This window comes from Lygodium microphyllum, chromosome 19, assembly GCF_053477565.2.
Source record: "Lygodium microphyllum isolate KBCC chromosome 19, Lygodium_microphyllum_v1.1.10, whole genome shotgun sequence".
NCBI lineage: Eukaryota > Viridiplantae > Streptophyta > Polypodiopsida > Schizaeales > Lygodiaceae > Lygodium > Lygodium microphyllum.
The window spans coordinates 24501940-24521852 of NC_141153.1; the positions used below are offsets into that span (position 1 = coordinate 24501940).

Consider the following 19913-nt stretch of genomic DNA (forward strand, 5'->3'; position numbering starts at 1 on the left):
ATTTGTATACTCTCTATAAAGATGTAGTGTTCCTCAATTTGCTTATTTTACTAGTATTGAATGTATTAAACCTCATAACCATAGCTTTTAATTCATTTATTTTGCCTAGCTTATCCCTTGACAAGGTTTATCCACATGGCACCCTAGCTAAGATAAGAATTTAAAGCAAGAAAGAAATAAATGAGCATATAGTGTTCCTGGCTTTATGTGAGAATGTGAACATGTATTGTTTGTCGGCAGATGACAAAAACATAGTGTTGATTCCATGTCATGGTTCCATCATATGCTCCAAAGAGTTTACTAGGATTTGGACACTTCTGTTTGATCATGTGCTCCTAAGTGCCACAAATTCTCCTTTCTTGAATACAAGATCTAATGAAATTTGGTAGTGTTTTTGCAATGTTCCATCATATACGGACCTCTCTCTCTCTCTCTCTCTCTCTCTCTCTCTCTCTCTCTCTCTCTCTCTCTCTCTCTCTCTCTCTCTCTCTCTCTCTCTCTCTCTCTCTCTCTCTCTCTCTCTCTCTCTCTCTCTCTCTCTCATGAAAAGTGTAACAAGAGGTTACACCCTAACATAACTTATTACCTTTCTCCATTAAAATCAACCAAAAGAGCATTTCAAGGATCTTTGACATGTCAAATTAATTGCAAGGAGTAGGCAACTACTACAAAAACTAAAAACTTCAAAACAAAAGAAAGTGGATCAAATGAGTTGCAATACTTCTAGAAACAATGTTGATTACTTGCATTCAAACAAAGTTGTAAAAAATTTCATAAGTGACACCGAAGAGCTTTGATATAGTTTAATGAACAAATCATGCACCATGTAGCTATCATGTGCATATGTATGTACACAAATGCATTGATATAGTTTAGTCAACAACTCACACACAATGTATCTATCATGTACATATGTATATATGTATATGTGAGACATATAAAAGTTGGGGATGGGGTGGGAGAAATAATCATTCATTCTTCATTATCTTTATTATTTATTATTCAAAGCTTTGGTTTGGTGACTCTTAAACCAAGGAGAGAGTCACTACGCCTATGTGACAAAAGGAGAAAAGGTGAGAAGTTTGTTTTTGGAGGGGGGTGTGTGTGTATGTGTGTGTGTGTGTGAGCAAAGAGGACCACATGATAAATCTAGCATCTTAGATCTTAGATACAAACTACTTAATTAAATATAAAAGAATTTAACTAAGTTAATAATATTATAAATAATACAAAAAACACATGATATGGCCTAATCTCTCCCATGATAAAAGCCATTGTTTTCCATTCTCTATTACATAATACTAATTTATATAGCTATTTACATTTGTATCATATATTTAATTGCCAATTAAACTAAAGTTTTGTATCAAAAGGTTTCTTTTAGCTTACTATACTTGCTATAAAGGATTCTATGTGGCGAATCATGACATTTTGACATCACCATCATGTTTAGAACATGTCAAAACCCCCAAACAACTCTAAAAACTCTAAAATTCCACTTGGGATGAGTAAGAAACAACAAAACTAAATTTTTACCATGTTCTCCTATTTTCCATGTGCTCTTGTTGCTTTTATAAAGGAAGCCAATAAAGCTTTCTAAAAATGAACCATATAAAGAAAATAGCAAAGAATTTCATAAAGAAAGCTTATTTTGAAAAAATTGTATCTTAAATATAATGCTCTAGTATTATTAATATTAAAGATATTAAATTAAATTAATTAATAATATTATATTACGCTTCCTATGCAGATCCACCTAAAGTTTATCCACATAATAATAAGATCACTACGTGTAAAAACTTAGTTTTATCGTTTCTCTCTCGTCCAAATTAGATTTCAAAGCTTCCAAAGTCGTTTTGGAGGTTTTGACACGTTCTTCATGTGATAATTATGTAAAAATGTGATGATTTGACACATAGAATTCTCTACATCAATCACAACAAGTTATAGGAAACCTCTTAACACAAAGTTTTGTGGCTTAATTGATGTCTATGTTTTCTTTGTAAATAAAACATATGATAGGAATGTAAGTAGCTATAGAAATCAATATTTCATACTAGGGGGTTGCAAACCATGGCTTTTGTCATAGGGGAGATTGGACACACACACACACCCCAACATGCAGTAGGCCGCTACACAAGCCAAAGGATCGAGGAAGCAGATCTCTCTCTCTCTCTCTCTCTCTCTCTCTCTCTCTCTCTCTCTCTCTTGGCAATTAGTACCTTCCATTGTGACCACTGCCAACCCCCTTTGCCTGCCCCCACCCACTGACCAAAGTCACACACACACACTGTGTGTGTGTGTGTGTGTGTGTGTGTGTGTGTGTGTGTGTGTGTGTGAAAATATATTCAAATAGTTTATTACATCATTTTGACCTCCATAAATGATTGTAATAATTAATATCATGTTAGCTATCATAGTTCAATAGTAACAAGTCAATATCTTAATATTGTATTAATGTTTGATATGCAAGGATAGCTAGTTGTCAATATGTAAGCATACTGAATATAATTAATACACTAAAGTAACAACTTGTTTTAGTAATAATGCAATCAATACTTGATACATTAGTTTTAGTATGATTATTACACTATTGTTAATATTGCTCATAGTTCATACATTAGTATACCTAAAAAATAATACATTATTAAAACATTTATTAAAAATCTATAAATATAGGAGCTAGCACTATTAATACATGACTTAGATGGCTACAAATATGGTTATTACTAGTATTAGTATCATTATTATTAATTTATTAATTGTGTTATCTATTAATACATCATTGTAGCATGCATTCGATACAAAAATAGCATATTGTAAGATAGCAAAAAGAGGGGGGGGGGGGGAGAGGGGGAGGGGGGAGGGGGTGTGGTGGGGTTTTGTGTGTGTGTGTGTTGACAAACACAAAGAGAGATTTATATGATATTAGTTGTAGTACTAAGGATTGTCATTATCTTTGAACTTATATTAGAGTTTTTTTCTTCTTTCCACCCTCTCTCTCTCTCTCTCTCTCTCTCTCTCTCTCTCTCCACAAGGCATATTATAAGATTTTACACACCCAATATATAATAATATATGTGATACATATAATACAATATATAATATGTATGTTATATAATTACTATATATATATATATATATATATATATATATATATAATTTATTTGCAATACATACATGTCACAAATTACAATATATATAATATAGTCAATTATACACAATATATATTGTCTTCATATGGAATGTATGTAATGTTAGGAAGATGTGTAACCAAAATGTAGGGGATACATAGACATACAACCCTAGCATGAGAACTACATGCAAAGTGGGTATAGATAAAATTGACCTTGTCTTACCTCAAGGAACCTATATAAGAAACTATGGTTTATCTAGTATCTTGAAGAGCATGGAGAGGATCTTATCATCAAGCTCAACATGTCCTTTTTTTCGAGACACATCACACCCTAAACACGTTAAGGGGAGCATCTCCCCTCCAAACACTAGCCAAGAGAACTAGCAATCAACATGTTCATTATACCTGACAATACTCGTGAATCCAATCTCAAAGCTTTTATCCTCATTGCAATTGCTATACTTCCAAATTCCAAGTCGTGCTACTTTTCTTTGCCAATCTATTGCATTTTGTTTGCCTTTGGCAAGTCCCTAATGCATTAGTATGTTCAAATTGTGGTGAGCCCATCTTAACAATGGAGCTTCAACGTACAACTTTCATACTCAATGTGCTTAAAATCACCTTCATTATCTTCTTTTGGGTCTAGAATATTCTTAAAATCACTTCTTATAATTTCCTAATAGTCCTTTCCAAGTGACTTGTACAAGGTAATCTTTTCCAACTAGCCAAGCCCTAGGTACATTGTACAATGTATTCCTCTCCAACTAGCCAAGCCCTGGGTACATGGTGCAAGGTAAATAAGCCTCTTACAAGCATTTTGCCAACCATGAAAATTTCAAGAGTTTTTACTACAAAAAACTCCAACAATCATTGTAATGTCCCTAATTACTATTCCTTTCATTAGACTAATTTTTCTTGTTTGCCTGGCAAGAAAGAAATTAATGAGTTGTCCATTCTCTCATCCGTGGACAGCTGGGTTTTGATGAGATTCTTCATACTTGTACACAAAATGTGAAACCTCTATTTAAGCAATCATTCAAGTTTGTGTTGACTGCTTAGATAATGTATTTTGCAATAACTTTTTTGTTCCCCAAGCACCAAGAGTTCTCCACTTTGTAAACAGAGAAAATTATCCTCTAGATTCCATGTTTATGTTAACAGCACTTGGGAGATTTCCTTCTCATTAAGATTGAATCATGTGAATCATGTGAATAAATGGATACCTCATTTCAACTTCTGTTGAATTTTCAGCTACCACATGCAGATTTGACATACCATACACATCACCACCAGGGGAAAAATGCACACATGCAAGAAATAACAAAAATCTAACAAGTACTGTCAATGCACAATATATATACAGAAGTTATGTTGCATGTAATGCCAAATCTCAAGTTACCCTTGATGCAACAGAAACACATGCTTCCTTCTGGCTGAATAATTCCATGTCTAACCATCTTCATTCAATGTCAGAAACTCCAACTTTACATCTAAATGGGGGAGAAACAACACAAACACCAAGTCTGTTAGTCTACTACAGCAATTTAATGTACAAGCTGCAGTAAGTTGTCAGCTTCATAGGGAAAGAATGGCCTCTTGAGTACAAAGTTTCACTCAAGCACACTTATACCATATGCCCATCTTAGTTTTCAGCTGGGTTACACAGTGGTGTTGTCACCTGTAGATTTATGTCTCAGGTAAGACACATGAAACCTTTAGCATATAGCACCAAGTATAACCTACAGCAAACTTGTATAAATGTGTACAAATGATATGGAGCTCCTCAAAAAGCTGCACACGCAAACCATATGTACTGACGGTTCGTTGTGCAAAATTGCAAGTGAGCAAGAGAAGGATGATGCCTTGAACCAGCACAAGGAAAAAAGTTATGCATCGGCTAGTCGTTCTACTGGTTCTCCACATACATACTCTATTTCAGCAAGTAGTGTGAGGGTCTCTGCATCAGGCTGCACACCATCAGTGGACATGCGCTGGAGATACTTGGTCACTGGTTTCTTGGCTTTCAAATAAGCCTTTAACAAAGTATTGTACGCTACTGTATTACGATATGAACCTGTGGCTGTATATACTTCAAATAAATGTTCAGCAGTCTCAATTTCCCCTCTCTCTGCTATACACTCAAGAACAAGCAGGAAAGAGTTGAACCATGGTTTGGAATGATCATAACTCAAGTTTTCCCTTGCAATTTTCAGATATTCTAGAGCTTTGTCTAATTGGCCTACTTTTAGATAGCAGCTTATTAAATGCATGTATGTCACAGAACTTGGCCTTGACCGATCTTTAAGAATTCGGGTCATCAAGGACTCTGCATCTTGCACCTTTCCATGTCTAGCATACACGCACATCATAGCATTGAATACCCTTGGACCTAAAACTCCTTTCTTCTTTTCAGCCTTAATGGCAATTTTCTCAGCTTCTTCTAGTAATCCAAGCTTTCCCAGGGATTCTATCATGACTCCGTATGACCTTGCCGAAAGATTGCTGTAGCTCTGAAGACGCTTCCACAGCTTCTCCAGCTCTTCACGCTTCCCTTGCTCCGCATAAAGGGAAAGGAGAAGATCATGAGTTAAATGGCAATTATCGGGAGCAACCTTCCCCATCTCTGCTGCGATAGTTTCAGCCTCTTCCACCATCCCAGATGCTACATTGGCTTTTGCCACTAATGAGAAGGTCAAAGCATCAGGAGCAACACCTTCCCTTTTCATCTCATTGTAAACTTTCAACACACCAATGTGATCATCCTGTTTGAGACAAATGGTCATAAGAATGTTATAAGTTCTCGTGTTCGGGTTGATGTTCACTGCCTTCATCTCCTGAATCACTTCAAGTGCTTTTTGTTGTTCACGCCGATGCCTATAGAAAGCAATAAACTGATTGTAGGGTAAAGCAGAGACGAGTTGCCCCGAACTCTTAAGGTTTTTGAGAGCACTCAAAGCTTCTGTAACCAAACCCCTTGAAAGATAGGAAGAGATCAGCTGATTGTATAACATCTCTGTTTTATGCTCCAAAGGAACTTTAGCAAAGCAATTCTCCACATCTTCTATTGATCCTACTTGTGATGTTAAATAAAGCCTGTAAGTATGATCCACATCAGTCATCTCAAAGAGATTCTCCTTCCAAGCATATTCTGCTAGCTGCACATATGAACAATAAGCAGAGTTAACAAAAACAGAGATGAATACAAACAAGCAGAGCAGTCAACCACTATCCATTGGAAAAAATATTCCAACTTCTGACATCCTACACTCAAGGCAACTCACTGTATAGTTAACCTTACTGAAATGGGGTTCACCAATTTCCTGCCACCCATGGTTAATTGTTCCCTGTTCTCCATACAAACCTAAGTTTAAAACTAAGGAATTTAAATTACTTGCAACTTTCCAAGCTGTATGATATGAGAAGTAATGAAATAAAACAGGAAAGAATACAGTTTTTTTTTTTTTGGGCTATGGTATTTGTTGTTCACAGCCCTCAGGACAGCCCTAATGAAGTGCAAAGCTATGCACACTTCAGAAATAAAAATGACAACTCCTTCCGCACTCTAATTGTATTCCATATATCTATAGCATCAATTTGCTAATTGAGTCCTCTTCTTCATTCTTCATTCATTTTCTGTCATATGTTGTGTTTCCTTTGCAAACCTTGGTGTTTCCTCACATGGCACCAGAGTTGGTGCCTAGAACACTACACTCTCAGTGAGTGCTAGTTTTTGCAAGAGAAAGCATAGACAAAGCTATGATGTCTCAGCCCAACTCAGGAAAATAATCGCCAATAGACCAATTGACATCCTACCCCCCTCCCTCCATCATGGCTCTCCAAGAGTGGTATGATTTATCCTATGCATCAGCAGCTCTTACAGATCCTCCTTGCCATATCATTTGTCATCCTATCTAGGGTTTCAGATGATTATCCCAACACCTTCCAAATGTGCATCACAATCAGAGTGATTAGCTGTGATCAGCTATCAAAAAACTAGAACTTGCAAGCAAGAGAGACCTCACCAACGTGGAGACCATCAAGTGCTTATCGCTATCATAGCCCAAAATCAATGCTAGGTTTGTATGTATTTTCAGATATGTGTGACCCTCCTGACTTGACTGCTTTCCACTAGTATGCAAGTATATGAGCTTAATTACCATGGAGACTTGGATCCCTACCAATATGTAAATTTGAGGGGAATGTGTAGATCAAGATCAACAAGTACTTCCTAACCATTTATATTCTACTTCCCATGGAGTTACCTTTTCCCAATCACAAAGAAAACTCCCACTGCCCCCTCCCACCAGTCCTTTCTCAATCCCCATCTTCTCAAACCCACCCACTTCGACCCCAACCTTTTCTTGCTCCTCTCCGGTGCAGTTAGGAGTGCTTCCTACTAGCACAATCCCTGCTCCATTGCCAAGTGCACCTATAATCAACATGATGGAGATACATCATCTTGGTTCCCATGCCCAAGTCAATTTTACAGCATTGAGATGCTAAGCCAGCCCTTCCCTTCTCATTTTGAAACTTTCACATCACCTCCAGCTGCACATAAACACCCCTCGCAAGGACTATCTATGCCCAATGGAACAGCATTCCCAAAGTTACTCCATTCCTTATTATCCTATGAGCACCCACATTCCTATTGCCACTACAAATAACCCTTTCAATGATAAGAATGGGTTCAATGGTACTACTAAAACTAGGCAACTTGGTCTAACTTAAAGCAACATTTGATTAATCTCATGGACTTTGGGTGTCTAATGATGATTCACATTGCCCAATTTCACATATTTATCAACTTTGCAAGCTGCAACTTGCAAGATTCTTTAGTATTAAGTAACCTTGAATCACCCAAAATAACTTACAATATTTTAAAACAAACGACCCACATGTGACGTCACATGAAACATGAATCAAAAGTGTAACATCATAACATTTGTCATCCGAGAATCATAACTCAAAACTTGACGGTCAAGTTCATAAAAGTAACATCGCACCAATTAGGATCAAGGGCCATGGTAATTTCTTTGCTACAAGCTGCCTAAACATCAAATAAACGACACAAGGCTAAAATAGCATATGCATGGCTGGCAAAGCTAAAAATTTATATAGTCTCGGCTGAAATTGTAGAAATTCAGGCCTGAAATCTGCAGGAAAACTGGCTGAATGTTCAAAAATAGATGATTCATGGGGCTGAAATAGTGGGAATGAGGCTGGCAAGACAAAAAAATTATATACCTTGGCTGAAAATTGTAGAAATTCAGGTCTGAAATCTGCAGGAAAACAGGCTGAAGGTTCACAGCTAATGCTTATCTTTCGAGAAGAGAGCTTTCAATGTAGCCTACGTGACCATGAGCTGGTGTGCAGCAATTGGAGCGGGTTTACAGCAGTTTGAGCAGGTGCAACACTCCAAAACATGCAGGGAGGAATAGGGGAATCAAGCAAGCAACAAAAAAATGCAGCTAGAAAGGGGTTGCCTGTCACCCAATCTGCCCAAAACACCATTTCCAAGAAATGAAAATGGCCAAAAATGGCCATCCCATTTCGACAGGTCCAAAAAGCTGTTTCTAGAAACTATGGATCACACTAGGCAAATCAATCTTCACAATGAGCTAGAAATTATTCTCCATTACAAAGGTAGATGGCATGATAGTCACGCTGGTCAAACATTAGCAATTACCGAGCACGTCCACCAAGTAGAGAGAAAAACAAGCAAGCAACAAAAAAATGCAGCCAAAAAGAAGGTCTTACCTTGCCTGTCACCCAACCTACCCAAAACGTTGTTTCCAGGAACTAGAAATGGCTAGAAACAGCCATCCTGTTTCAGTAGGTCTAAAACACCATTTTTGGATATTATGGATCACACTAGGCAAATCAATCTTGACAACGAGCTAGACACTATTCTCCGTTGCAGAGCCAACTATCATGATAGTCAAGCTGGTCAAACATTAGCAATTCCCTATTGAGAAACCACTTTTTCAGTTTACACACTTCATTTAGGGTTTCACATTCACAAACCCAAAAAGGGTTGGTGTCCACATTTTGGTCATTTCATCAGTAGGCACCCACTCTGTGGTTTGCCACCCTAGACAACTTATGCTTATAAATAGGCCGTTTAGTTTATTCATTCACCACCTTGCTTCAGTCATTCCTCACCCCCTTCTCATGTTACTCTAACACTCTTCCCTCTCCACACCATTGCTCCCCGTACCTCTACTAGAGGACATCGCAATTCATGGCCACCCTTTCTCTTCTCCTTTAGGCGCTATGTGCCCTTTACCCTTCAGGCTATGTTTGGAGGTCCCATCTCTGCAAGCATTATCATCTGACAGCAGCTGGCAACATCCTCTCCCACCTGGCAACCATAACACTACCTACGTTTTGGAATTCTGTACCTGGAGTCAATCCTACAAATTGATGGTGTCATCTCCAATGCTGTCTACATCTGCTTTTTCAGCCTAGATCCCTCCGCTCCACCTGGCATCACCGTCTTGAGCCCCTGGTATGTGTTTTGTAGCCTGGGGACATCCTCCACATCTACCATCATCATCTAGCACCTGGTGTCAACATCTCGACTACTCTCCCTACATTTGACAGCTCAGACGCATTCTAGGATTTGTGTTTGCTGCATAGGCCATCTCCCCAACGTCTAAGGACTGCACTTCGCAATAGCTAGTGATCATCTTCCTCATCTCTGACGGCATCAAAGGATTGTGCTTCGCTCCCTCGACAAATCTCCTTCACTTTCAAGTGATAACTTCAAGAGCCCACTACTCATAAGGACTACATTTCGCTCCCTTCACAATGCAGATTCCCACACATGTTGCCACTTAAGTCAAACAGGACACTACAATCATCTTCTAAGCTTTGGCTCTGCTATATCAACTTTTCGTCTCATATCATGATTCAACGCATCATCATCGTATTCTTCTTGTGTTTCTAAGTTTCTCTCCTCTCTCAGTGTTTGTCATACACACTCAACGTTTCTCCCAACAAACCCTATTGTCTCTTTGGTCTCTTAGTCATTTTTTGACATGGTATCAGAGCTAGAGGCACTCAATGAGACACGAAGATTCTCTACATCAAAGAAAGCAAAGATAGGTTGTGGATTTCCCATTATCTAGTGATTTCCCCCCTTCCACTGCATCATCAAAAAACAAAGATACCCTTCGCTTCCTCGCTCTCTCTCTCTCTCTTTCTCCCTTTACCACTCCAGTGCTATGACTTCTCCTTAAGTAGATAGACAAACCACTAGGGGCTCCTCTTTCAGTATATCACTGGATCTCCTACCAATGCTTGATGCCATGGACCTTTGCTCCCTACACCGCCGGAGTATATGCATCTACCTCGTTGCACTCGTTGTGCCACCTCTCCCTTCTGAGCCGCAAAGTTATTCTACACCGGCTTTTAGATTCTTATGCTCAAGGCAATAAGACACATCCAATGTTGTAGAGAGAGAAAATTCTAAGATTTGTCGCGAAGAACTAATCAAAATCAGCAGCTGCCCTACTGTACCAACCCCAAACGAATGCACCAACAAGAATAGGAGCATCAGAGACTGTGATCTTTAGGAGAAAGTACATCAACAACAATTGCCAGCTTCCCAAGGTCAAGAATATGCAATCTCCATCACCAAAATGGTCTCCAATGGCTGGGAAATGGCCCCAAAAGCTGGCGGCAACAATCCAACACCTCTTTCCAACACCTCCAAAATGAAAAAACGAGATTTCCCTCTCTGTTCATCCCTATTTAGCCTTTCTCCCACTTGCATGGGAAAGTTTTGCCAAGTGGCAGCTTTCTTAATCCATTTTCAGCAATTTTCAGCCATTTTTCAGCCCTTAATCCATGCCCAGAAAATTGACCTTGCCCATCCAAAAATTAATTGGCTAGGCCATTTGCAACCCAAAGTGGTCCCATGCATTAATTGACCCTTGGACAAGCATTAATCTATTAATTAATGCCTAGTCCCTAGTGTCACCACTGACACTTAATAGCCAATTAATGGTCCTAGGGACAAACTAACACCAAAATTCACCTAGAATCTAACAAGTGTAACTTGTTACAACTTTTGCCTTTGATACCCATCTTCTTCACAGGGTCCTTGGGCCTTTAACTATGAAAAAGTAGCTTGCACCTCACATGTGCAACACATGTACATCTTTTAATTGCACATTTGATTAATCCTTTAATCAAATGTCAATTAAACATAAGCAAAGCATCAAATTTTCATGTCCTCGTGACACTGTCCTACTCCATCCCGTGCATCTATTTGGTGTCCATTATCTTCTGGCTGTAGCACAATAGGTTGCTGCTCATTTTCAGCATCAAAAGAAACAAAATCTTCAGCTAATGGCTGCTGAATGGCTGGCTGTTCATGCTGAAATTTGACCTTCTTTTTGTCAAGACCACCATGTGTAGCATTTTTCAGCAACTTTGCCTCATTAAATACTACGTCTCGACTGCGTACTATCTTCCTGCCTTGAGCAAGCCAAACTCTATAACCCATCTCTCCCTCATCTCCATATCCCATGAAGATGCCCTTGATAGATTTCATGTCTAGTTTGTTCCTCTGTTCTACAGATGCATGCACAAAGGCATCACAACCAAAGACACACAAACGGTTATATGAAGCAAGTTTGCCAGACCAAACCTTTTCAGGAATGCCATTTTCCAATGCATGATTAGGAGAGCGATTGCATACATGAATTGCAGTTTTAAGAGCCTCTCCCCAAAACTGTTGTGGAAGATAAGCTATGGACAGCATGCATTTGACTCTCTTACAAAGTGTGCGATTATATCTTTCAGCCGTGCCATTTGATGCAGAATTATAAGGGACTGTCAACTCTCTCTTAATGCCATGCATCTCACAAAACTTGTTAAATTCATTTGAGGCATACTCACCCCCATTATCTGTTCTTATGGCTTTCAACTTAAACCCTTTCTGTGTGGTAACAAAAGCATGAAACTTTTTAAAAGCATCCAACACTTCCTTTTTGCTCTCAAGTACATACACCCATGACTTTCTACTAAAATCATCAATGAAAGTAACAAAGTACCGTACATCCCCATATGAATTAACAGGCATAGTGCACATATCAGAGTGTACTAAGTCAAGAGCATTAGACTTCTTAACGACACCAGACTAATAAGGAGACTTCACATGTTTTTCATATAAGCAATCATTACAAAATTCGAGACCAGAGCCTTTTACATCAAATCTCCCTAAAGAGAAGAAAACTTGAAGGCCTTTCTGGCTCATATGACCAAGTCTTTTGTGCCAAAGCTCCATCTGTGAATGAACTTCAGCCATAGCCAAGAACTTGCCAGATAATGATTTACAATGCAAGTAATATAAAGTCCCCATTTTGCTACCTTTAACAATCAGCATAAAGCCCTTACGGACCTTCCAAGATCCACCACCAAAGGTAGTAAAATACACTCTAGCATCAAGTTGCCCAACTGATAGTAGACTTTTCTTTATGCCAAGTACAAATCTGACATCCTGCAAAATGAGCTCTTGGCCATTTTCAAGGGCCAAGTGAATGGTGCCAATACCCTCTATCTCACATGCATAGTTATTACCCAAGTAAACCTTGCCTAGGTAACCTGCAGTGTATTCAAAAAATGACTCCAAAGAGGGGGTAACATGAAAAGAGACACTGCTGTCCACTATCCATGATTGTGACAGCCCATCATGAGTTGAAAGTAAAGCATCGATTACATCCTTTTTAGTGATGTGCATATCACTTGCTGCTGCCATAACATTTACATCAATGCATGAGGCTACAAGTACCTCTTCAATGTCAAGAAGCTCTTCAATAACCACACTAGATGCAATATTTTCCTTTGCAACTTCTTTTGAGGAAAAGCTGTCATCATCTTTCTTATCATCCTTCTTTTTCTTACCCTGCTGTTTCTTTCTTTCTTGCTCTTTCTTGAAGTACTAGCTATCGAGCTTTTTATGCCCTTTACGCCCACCCTGATAACATGTGACATCCTACTGCTTGCCCTTGCTTTTGGTTCTGCTTTTGCCTTTACTTGCTGCATTACCCCTCTTTTCAAACCTGCCTCTTACACGGTAAGTTGAGCCAGTGCTTTCACCACTACACTTTCTTCTAATTTCTTCATTAAGGATTGAACCTCTAACACCATCAAAAGTCAAAGCAGGATTGTTGCTAAGTGACACAACCAAAGATTCCCAACTGTCATGCAAAGTCATCAATAAGAAAATAGCTTTCAATTTATCATCGAAAGCCGCCAATTCTACAACTAACTCAAAACCCCTATGAAAGCACTCAAATGCTTAGATGTTGGCTTAGACTCATCCAACTCCATGTTCACAAGTTTACGCATAAGATGCACTTGATTCATAAGAGTTGTATTTTCGTAAGTGTCCTTAAGCTTTTTCCATATAGCATAACCTATATCAAGACGCTTGATGTCTGTAAGTACATCATCACACATTGCCATCTTAATGTATGCAATGGCCTTCTTGTTAAGTCTAGCCCAATCCACATCTGTCATAGCTGCAAGCTTAGTCTCCAAGAAAGCATCTTCACAGTCCTTGAGAAACAAAATGCCTTGCATCCTATCCTTCCACAAGTCAAAGCTAGTGCCATCAAACCTCTTGATTTCAAATAGGGATTTAGTGTCACTGCTGCTAGAAACATTTGCAGTCATTTTTCGGCCATACACCAAAAATTCAATGCTGCAATTTATAACAGCAAAAATGAGCTGAATATTTAGCTGATTTCAGCCCAAATTTTCAGTAAATAATAGCAAGATTCAGTCCAAGTACATATACAGCAGTAGAATGAAGGACTTTCAGCAGTATGACTGCAATTTCAGCACACATTAAATGTATACATCACTGCCAAGTAACTCCCACTTCAGCAATATCATCAAAAATACATCTGCAACAATCCCACATCTCCCAATGATCACTAAGACTACTGCAACATGAATAATCAGCGATAAATCAACTCAATGGGAACTGCCCAACATGTGTACTACATACATATATGCTCGTATCAACTTCTGATACACAAAACACCAAGAAATCTCTGCAATTTCTCCAAAATTGCACAAGCAGGAGGAAAAAAAAAATGCTCAAATCACTCTGCTTATGACAACAAGATTGCTTCAGCAATATTCCCAAAGTTCATTTAACACATCAACTTTGCCAAAATCCACAGATTTCAGCAAAAGCCCCAAATTTTCACTATCCAATCTGCCCCAACTGCATTAATACATGTCCCCGAGAGTATAAAACGGGCAAGTTTAGCAAAATTTTGCAAAAGCCCCAAAATTTCCAAGTCCAAGTGTGCACGAATGTCAGCCAATCTAACTCAATTGAGCAAAGTTTCACCAATACAACAAAAGCCCCAAATTTTATGGGTCCAATGTTGAGAGATTTTGCTCAAAGGACCAAAATTCTGTCTAATTTGGAAAAATCCGCAAATTAATTGAGGTCACCACACGCAATGTCTGCAATTTCTAGCTTTAAAATCACTGATGGGCATAAACAAGGTCAAATCTGGGAAAAGCCCCAAATTTCGGGCTTGATTTTGCACAAAATTTACAACTGTACTTTCACGCGTGAATCCTTGGTAAGAAGAAAGGGTAATTTTGAAATTGAAGGTTTTCTTTTATAATTCCTCACATAAATGACGAGGAGGGAGGGTCCCTTGACCTCGCATGACTGACATGACACCAATCGCTAGTTCCCCGCCTAGTCGCATGACTGATGCGACACCTGTCGTTGGTTCACCGCTTGGTCATTGCCTACCCATCGTCACGCTGATTCCCCCCGCTGGACCCATCTTGTTGCAACCGTCACCTGCACGCAAGCAACTAGTCAACTTTTGGTCACGACCTGTCTGCGTGTTGCCTGGACTGAGGACCCGACTGTCCTCTTGTCGAACTGCTATCACCCAGCTCTTGTTACATCTTCTACTTGCCGTCAACACGTCTCATCTCGAGAAGCGTGCACAACTTGTGCTCTGATACCAGTTTGAAGGGGAGAGAGTGCGCAATGGAGTGCAAGATAGATGCGTGAGCAGCAGAGTTTAGAGTTAGAGAGAGTGAATGCAGAAATAGTGTACCAAATTGTGACGGTACAAAAAGAATGAAAGAATGTATTTATATGTTAGGGTACAATAAGGGTGTGTTTACACCCGTATGACTATATACACGGAGACGAAGGGACTTTACACCCAACATGCAGACCTCACGAAAGGTTTCCCAACTGAGCAGTTTGCTCTTTGCCCCCAGATGATAGGGGTTGGATAGTATATTTGTCTTTTAGCTTTGTACATACATAGACGTAGCTAATTCTTTCCTCTACCTTTATGCGCGTTGCCTTTAGGTAGGAGGTTGTTGGGAATAAAGGGTCACCGTGCCTTTTATTGTGTTCGGGTGTGAACGCACACTTTTTGCTCTGATACCAGTTTGATGTGAAAGTATGAGTGCAAGGAGTTGAGAGTAGTAGAGTGAGAGAGAGAGTGAGCACAACACTTTATGTTCGGTACAATGACTTATGTACCACATTTTAGGTTTTGGATATATATAAAGTACAAAGTGTGAGAGTGCGTTCAATTGGATAGCAAGCGACAACATTTGGGACAATCTCTAATAGGGCAGCAGCCATTTTCTAGGGTTTCCCACATGGAAATCCACTAATCTCTCTCTCTACAACATTCAATTACCTTCACCAACCTATTCTCTAATAATCTCAACAAATCTCAGCCATTTGGAGATCTTAGCCAAATTTGGTGGGCAACAATGGAATTTCTTATGTAAAACCTAATTTACAACAAAAATTAAGATTTAACAGCCACATTGGGACCCATGCTAACAATCAGAGGCATTAAAGACTAAGATTAGTAGCTAGAATTCAAGGAATTGCTAAGGATTTGAAATGCCAACCCATCCCAATTGATTTGGTGCTAACAATCAGAGGCATTAAAGCCTAAGATTAGTAGCTAGAATTCAAGGAATTGCTAAGGATTTGAAATGCCAACCCATCCCAATTGATTTGGGGCTGTGTTTGAAGTCTTGGGTGAAGATCAAGGAGCAATTTGCTCAAATGGCTTGCTAATCATTTATGATAGCAAGGGGCAATTGAACCAAGGGAGGAGATTGAAGAATCTCAGTTGTACTCCTTCCAATGGCAATATAAGTTTAAGAAATACTGCAAGGGACGCCAATTTTGGAGCCAACAAGGTATTCAATGTCCAAGATTGTATAGTAAAGTGTGCATTTCAGTTTTGTGAATTTATTAATTGTTGTAAAAGTCACATTTTCACCACCCTTTCCGAGAAGGAAGGCTGGTTTCATGGTTCCATTGTCGAGATACCATCAAATCTCTTGACTTTGTGAACCCAAGGCACTTGATTGCAAACCAAAAGCTTTGTGCTAGTATTGAATTTGTTCTCAGCTGAGTAATTACATCAAGATGTCATCATACAGTGAGATGAAATCAACCAGTGATGATGCGTCTCAATATGAACATTCCCACGGGAAAGAATGAAATGCAATGCCTAATCTTGGACAAGACTCACAACATGAATGGTAAGCTGAAAATTTTTATGTTGGTCAAGATACAAGGCCTTCAAGGAAAAATAATGCTGACGACCTGCAAGGGAAAGAGGAATTTGATTATCAGTTTAAAAATCAAATAAGAATAGCAACAACAAATATCTTTGTTGGATTGGCAAAGGATGCAAGGGGAAGAGGAAATTAACTATCAGTTTAAAAATCAAATAAGGACAGCAACAACAAATCTCTTTGCTGAATTGGCAAAGGATTCTCAATTCACTAGATTTTTGAATGCTCCAATAAAGGACAACAAAAGCAAGAAAAAGAAATCTTCTACACCTTCGGGACAACAAGATACACTGAAGAAAATACCAAAGTGTTTTCATGAAGCTCCCAATAATGCTAGTGAAGAAAAGCAACTGGTACCAACGGGGCAAGATGTGCAAATGCAAGGCCATCATAGAAGTGCCAATCCAATGGATTTTAGACAACTACGCATGCATGCTAGGATGCGAGCAGCCCGGATATCTTGGTGATAGCACTATTTTTCATCCAATGGTTAATCAAGGACCACATATGGAAATGTACGATACAACTCATTATGGTATGCAACAACCTATACATGGTATGCAAGGCTCAATGTATTCGTGTATGGCTGTTAATATACATAACCCTATATATGGCAAGATTTGTTTGGTGCCTAAGGCACAAAGTGGAATACTCCGTAATGCATCTACACCTCCAAATGCTTATGGGGCTCAAGGAATGAGTGTTTGTCATGAAAATGCTTATTTTGGTCATGGCATGATGCAAATACAACAAATGCACCCTTTTGGTAGCAACCAATATTCGACAACTTGACTCCCAAGAGGACAGCAAAAGACTATGATGAGGGTGGAAAAGGGGTGAAGTTTTAAGTCCTTTAATGAGCATAAGATAGGCTGAAAGCCTTAACTTTTATTCAGCAATTTGATGCAACCTATTTAGAGGGAAACTTCACTGAATCCTCTAAGATTTGAAAGGCAACCACTTTCTTGAAGAGGGGTGCATTGCAATGGTGGTCCACCCTCTTAACGCAAGGAAGAGGACCATCAACATGGATACAATTCAAGCAAATGTTTGCATCGAATTAGTTAACTAGTACATATGAGGTGGATATCATGACAGCTTGGAATAAGCTAGATGCAAAAGAATGCAAGAACTTGGAGCAATATAATAAGAAGTTTTGGTATGCTTTGCTAGCAATAACTTCGTATTGTTTGGTTCCTCTTCATGAGCAAATGGAAAAGTATATAAGTGGGCTGCCTAAAGGAATCGAGGACTTTGTATTAAATCCATCGCATCTAGCATGTCTCAGCTCATAGAGATTGTTGCTACAACTGATGCATTGCTATGAGGGAAAGGTTTTGGCTTCCAAGAACGTGGGGAGAAGCCGAATAAGAAGTTATCAAAAGTTTAGAAAAGAGACAAATCTGAAAATCAGCTTGAATAGAGGTCAAAACAACAAAGGACTGAAAACCACTTGCACAACATAGGGAATTAATGTCTACAAATAAATGCTTTGTTTATAAACACGAAAGTCACATAGCTAAGGACTGTCCCAATAGGCAACAAGCTGTAAAATCAAAAAAACAAGGAGATCCCAACGGTAAGAAGCCCAAAACATCAATTGGTTTCATGCCCAACGTTGTTACTGATCAACCCAATGATGATGTCACTAAGTTATGCAAAGCATGGGGTAAAATCAAGGATTAACATACTTTGATTTTCTTAAATGATGGAGCACGAACCAACTTCATGTCTACGGATATGGCAACCAATCTAAGCATTGGAGAGGATAACATGGGATCCATGGGAGAAGTTGGTATGGCATGCAAGGGCCACACAAAGCTTGTCATACTACTCAATGGAAAGCTTCGTGTACACATTAAGAAATATGTGGACAATGAAGAATTCTTTATTGCTCCACTTGGGGGTTGTGATATCTCACTTGATATGCCATGGTGCCATCGTATGCATTCAGTGATTGATTCGCATGCTAAAGTCATCGCTATCTAGCATAAGAGCAAAACCCATACTTTGGATGTAAAGTTAAAAGGAAAATCTATCCTTGTTGTATTAGCTACCCTTTTCAAAGTTTTTAAAAACCACCTTTTATCTTACTTGGTTTTTACTAAGGATAAGGTTGATAATAAAAATATTAGAAAGATGTCAAAGTTAGAGAAGGATCGCATTTCATTTCTTAAAATATATACCGATTGCTTTTCTCAGTCGCTTCCAAGGCAACTACCGCCTAAAAGGCCTAAAGATCATGCCATAGATCCTATCCTCGAAAGCAGCACACCTAATAAGCCACCGTACACGGTAAGTGCAGCCCAAGAAGAGAAGATTATGAGTCAAGTGAATAAGTTGTTGAAAAAAGAATTGATTCAACCCAGCTCATCTCCCTTTTGTTCTCAAGTGCTTTTGCTAAAGAAAAAAGATGATTCATGGTGTATGTGTATTGATTATCATGCTTTGAATAAAATCACGATAAAGAATTGGTTTTCAATTCCTCGAATCAATGATGTTATGTGTAGATTTCAAGGGTAACCATATTGAACCGTATAGATTTAAAAAGTAAATATCATCAAATACTCATTAGACCGAAGAATGTGCCTAAGACAACTTTCAGGATATATTTTAGATCGGATGAGTTTATTGTCATGCCTTTTGGACTTACGAATCGCATCTTCAGGCCACATAAGGGATTTGTAGACACCTTCTTTGATAACACAATTGTCTACTCAAAGAATTAAGGAAAGTATAAAAGGCACTTGTACATTGTATTCAATGAGCTATGTAAGCACAAACTAGTCGTTAATGATAAGAAAAATGATTTTTATAAACATGAAATCCACTTTTTGGGACACATTATATTGATTGATGGTATATATATGAACCTTGCAAAGTTTTAGGTAACACATTCATGGCCATCTTTTATGAATGTACATGAGATCCGCAATTTTTTGTATCTATACTCCTATTACAGTAAGTATGTACGTGATTTTGTTGAAATTGCATCTCCATTGCATGCTTTGCAAAATAGAATATACCATTTAGATGAATAACAATGGAAATTTCAGCATTTGACAAGTTAAAAGAAAAGATGACTTCAAATCCTATGCTTATGTTCCCCGATCTAAGGAAGTTATATGCAGTTCAGTGTGATGCATATGGAAACAAAATTGGG

At 38.6% G+C, this 19913-nt stretch overlaps 1 protein-coding gene across 1 annotated transcript in view; it reads right to left on the bottom strand.

The window, feature by feature from the left end:
* Window positions 1-4534: 4534 nt before the first annotated feature.
* Window positions 4535-19913, bottom strand: part of LOC148019662 (pentatricopeptide repeat-containing protein At1g07590, mitochondrial-like) — a 60676-nt gene continuing 45297 nt past the window's right edge. The window contains exon 3 of the mRNA XM_087699772.1: window positions 4535-6291. Within this exon, the coding sequence (XP_087555898.1) occupies window positions 5023-6291 (1269 nt within the window). The 3' untranslated portion in view covers window positions 4535-5022. The remainder of the gene's footprint in view (window positions 6292-19913) is intronic.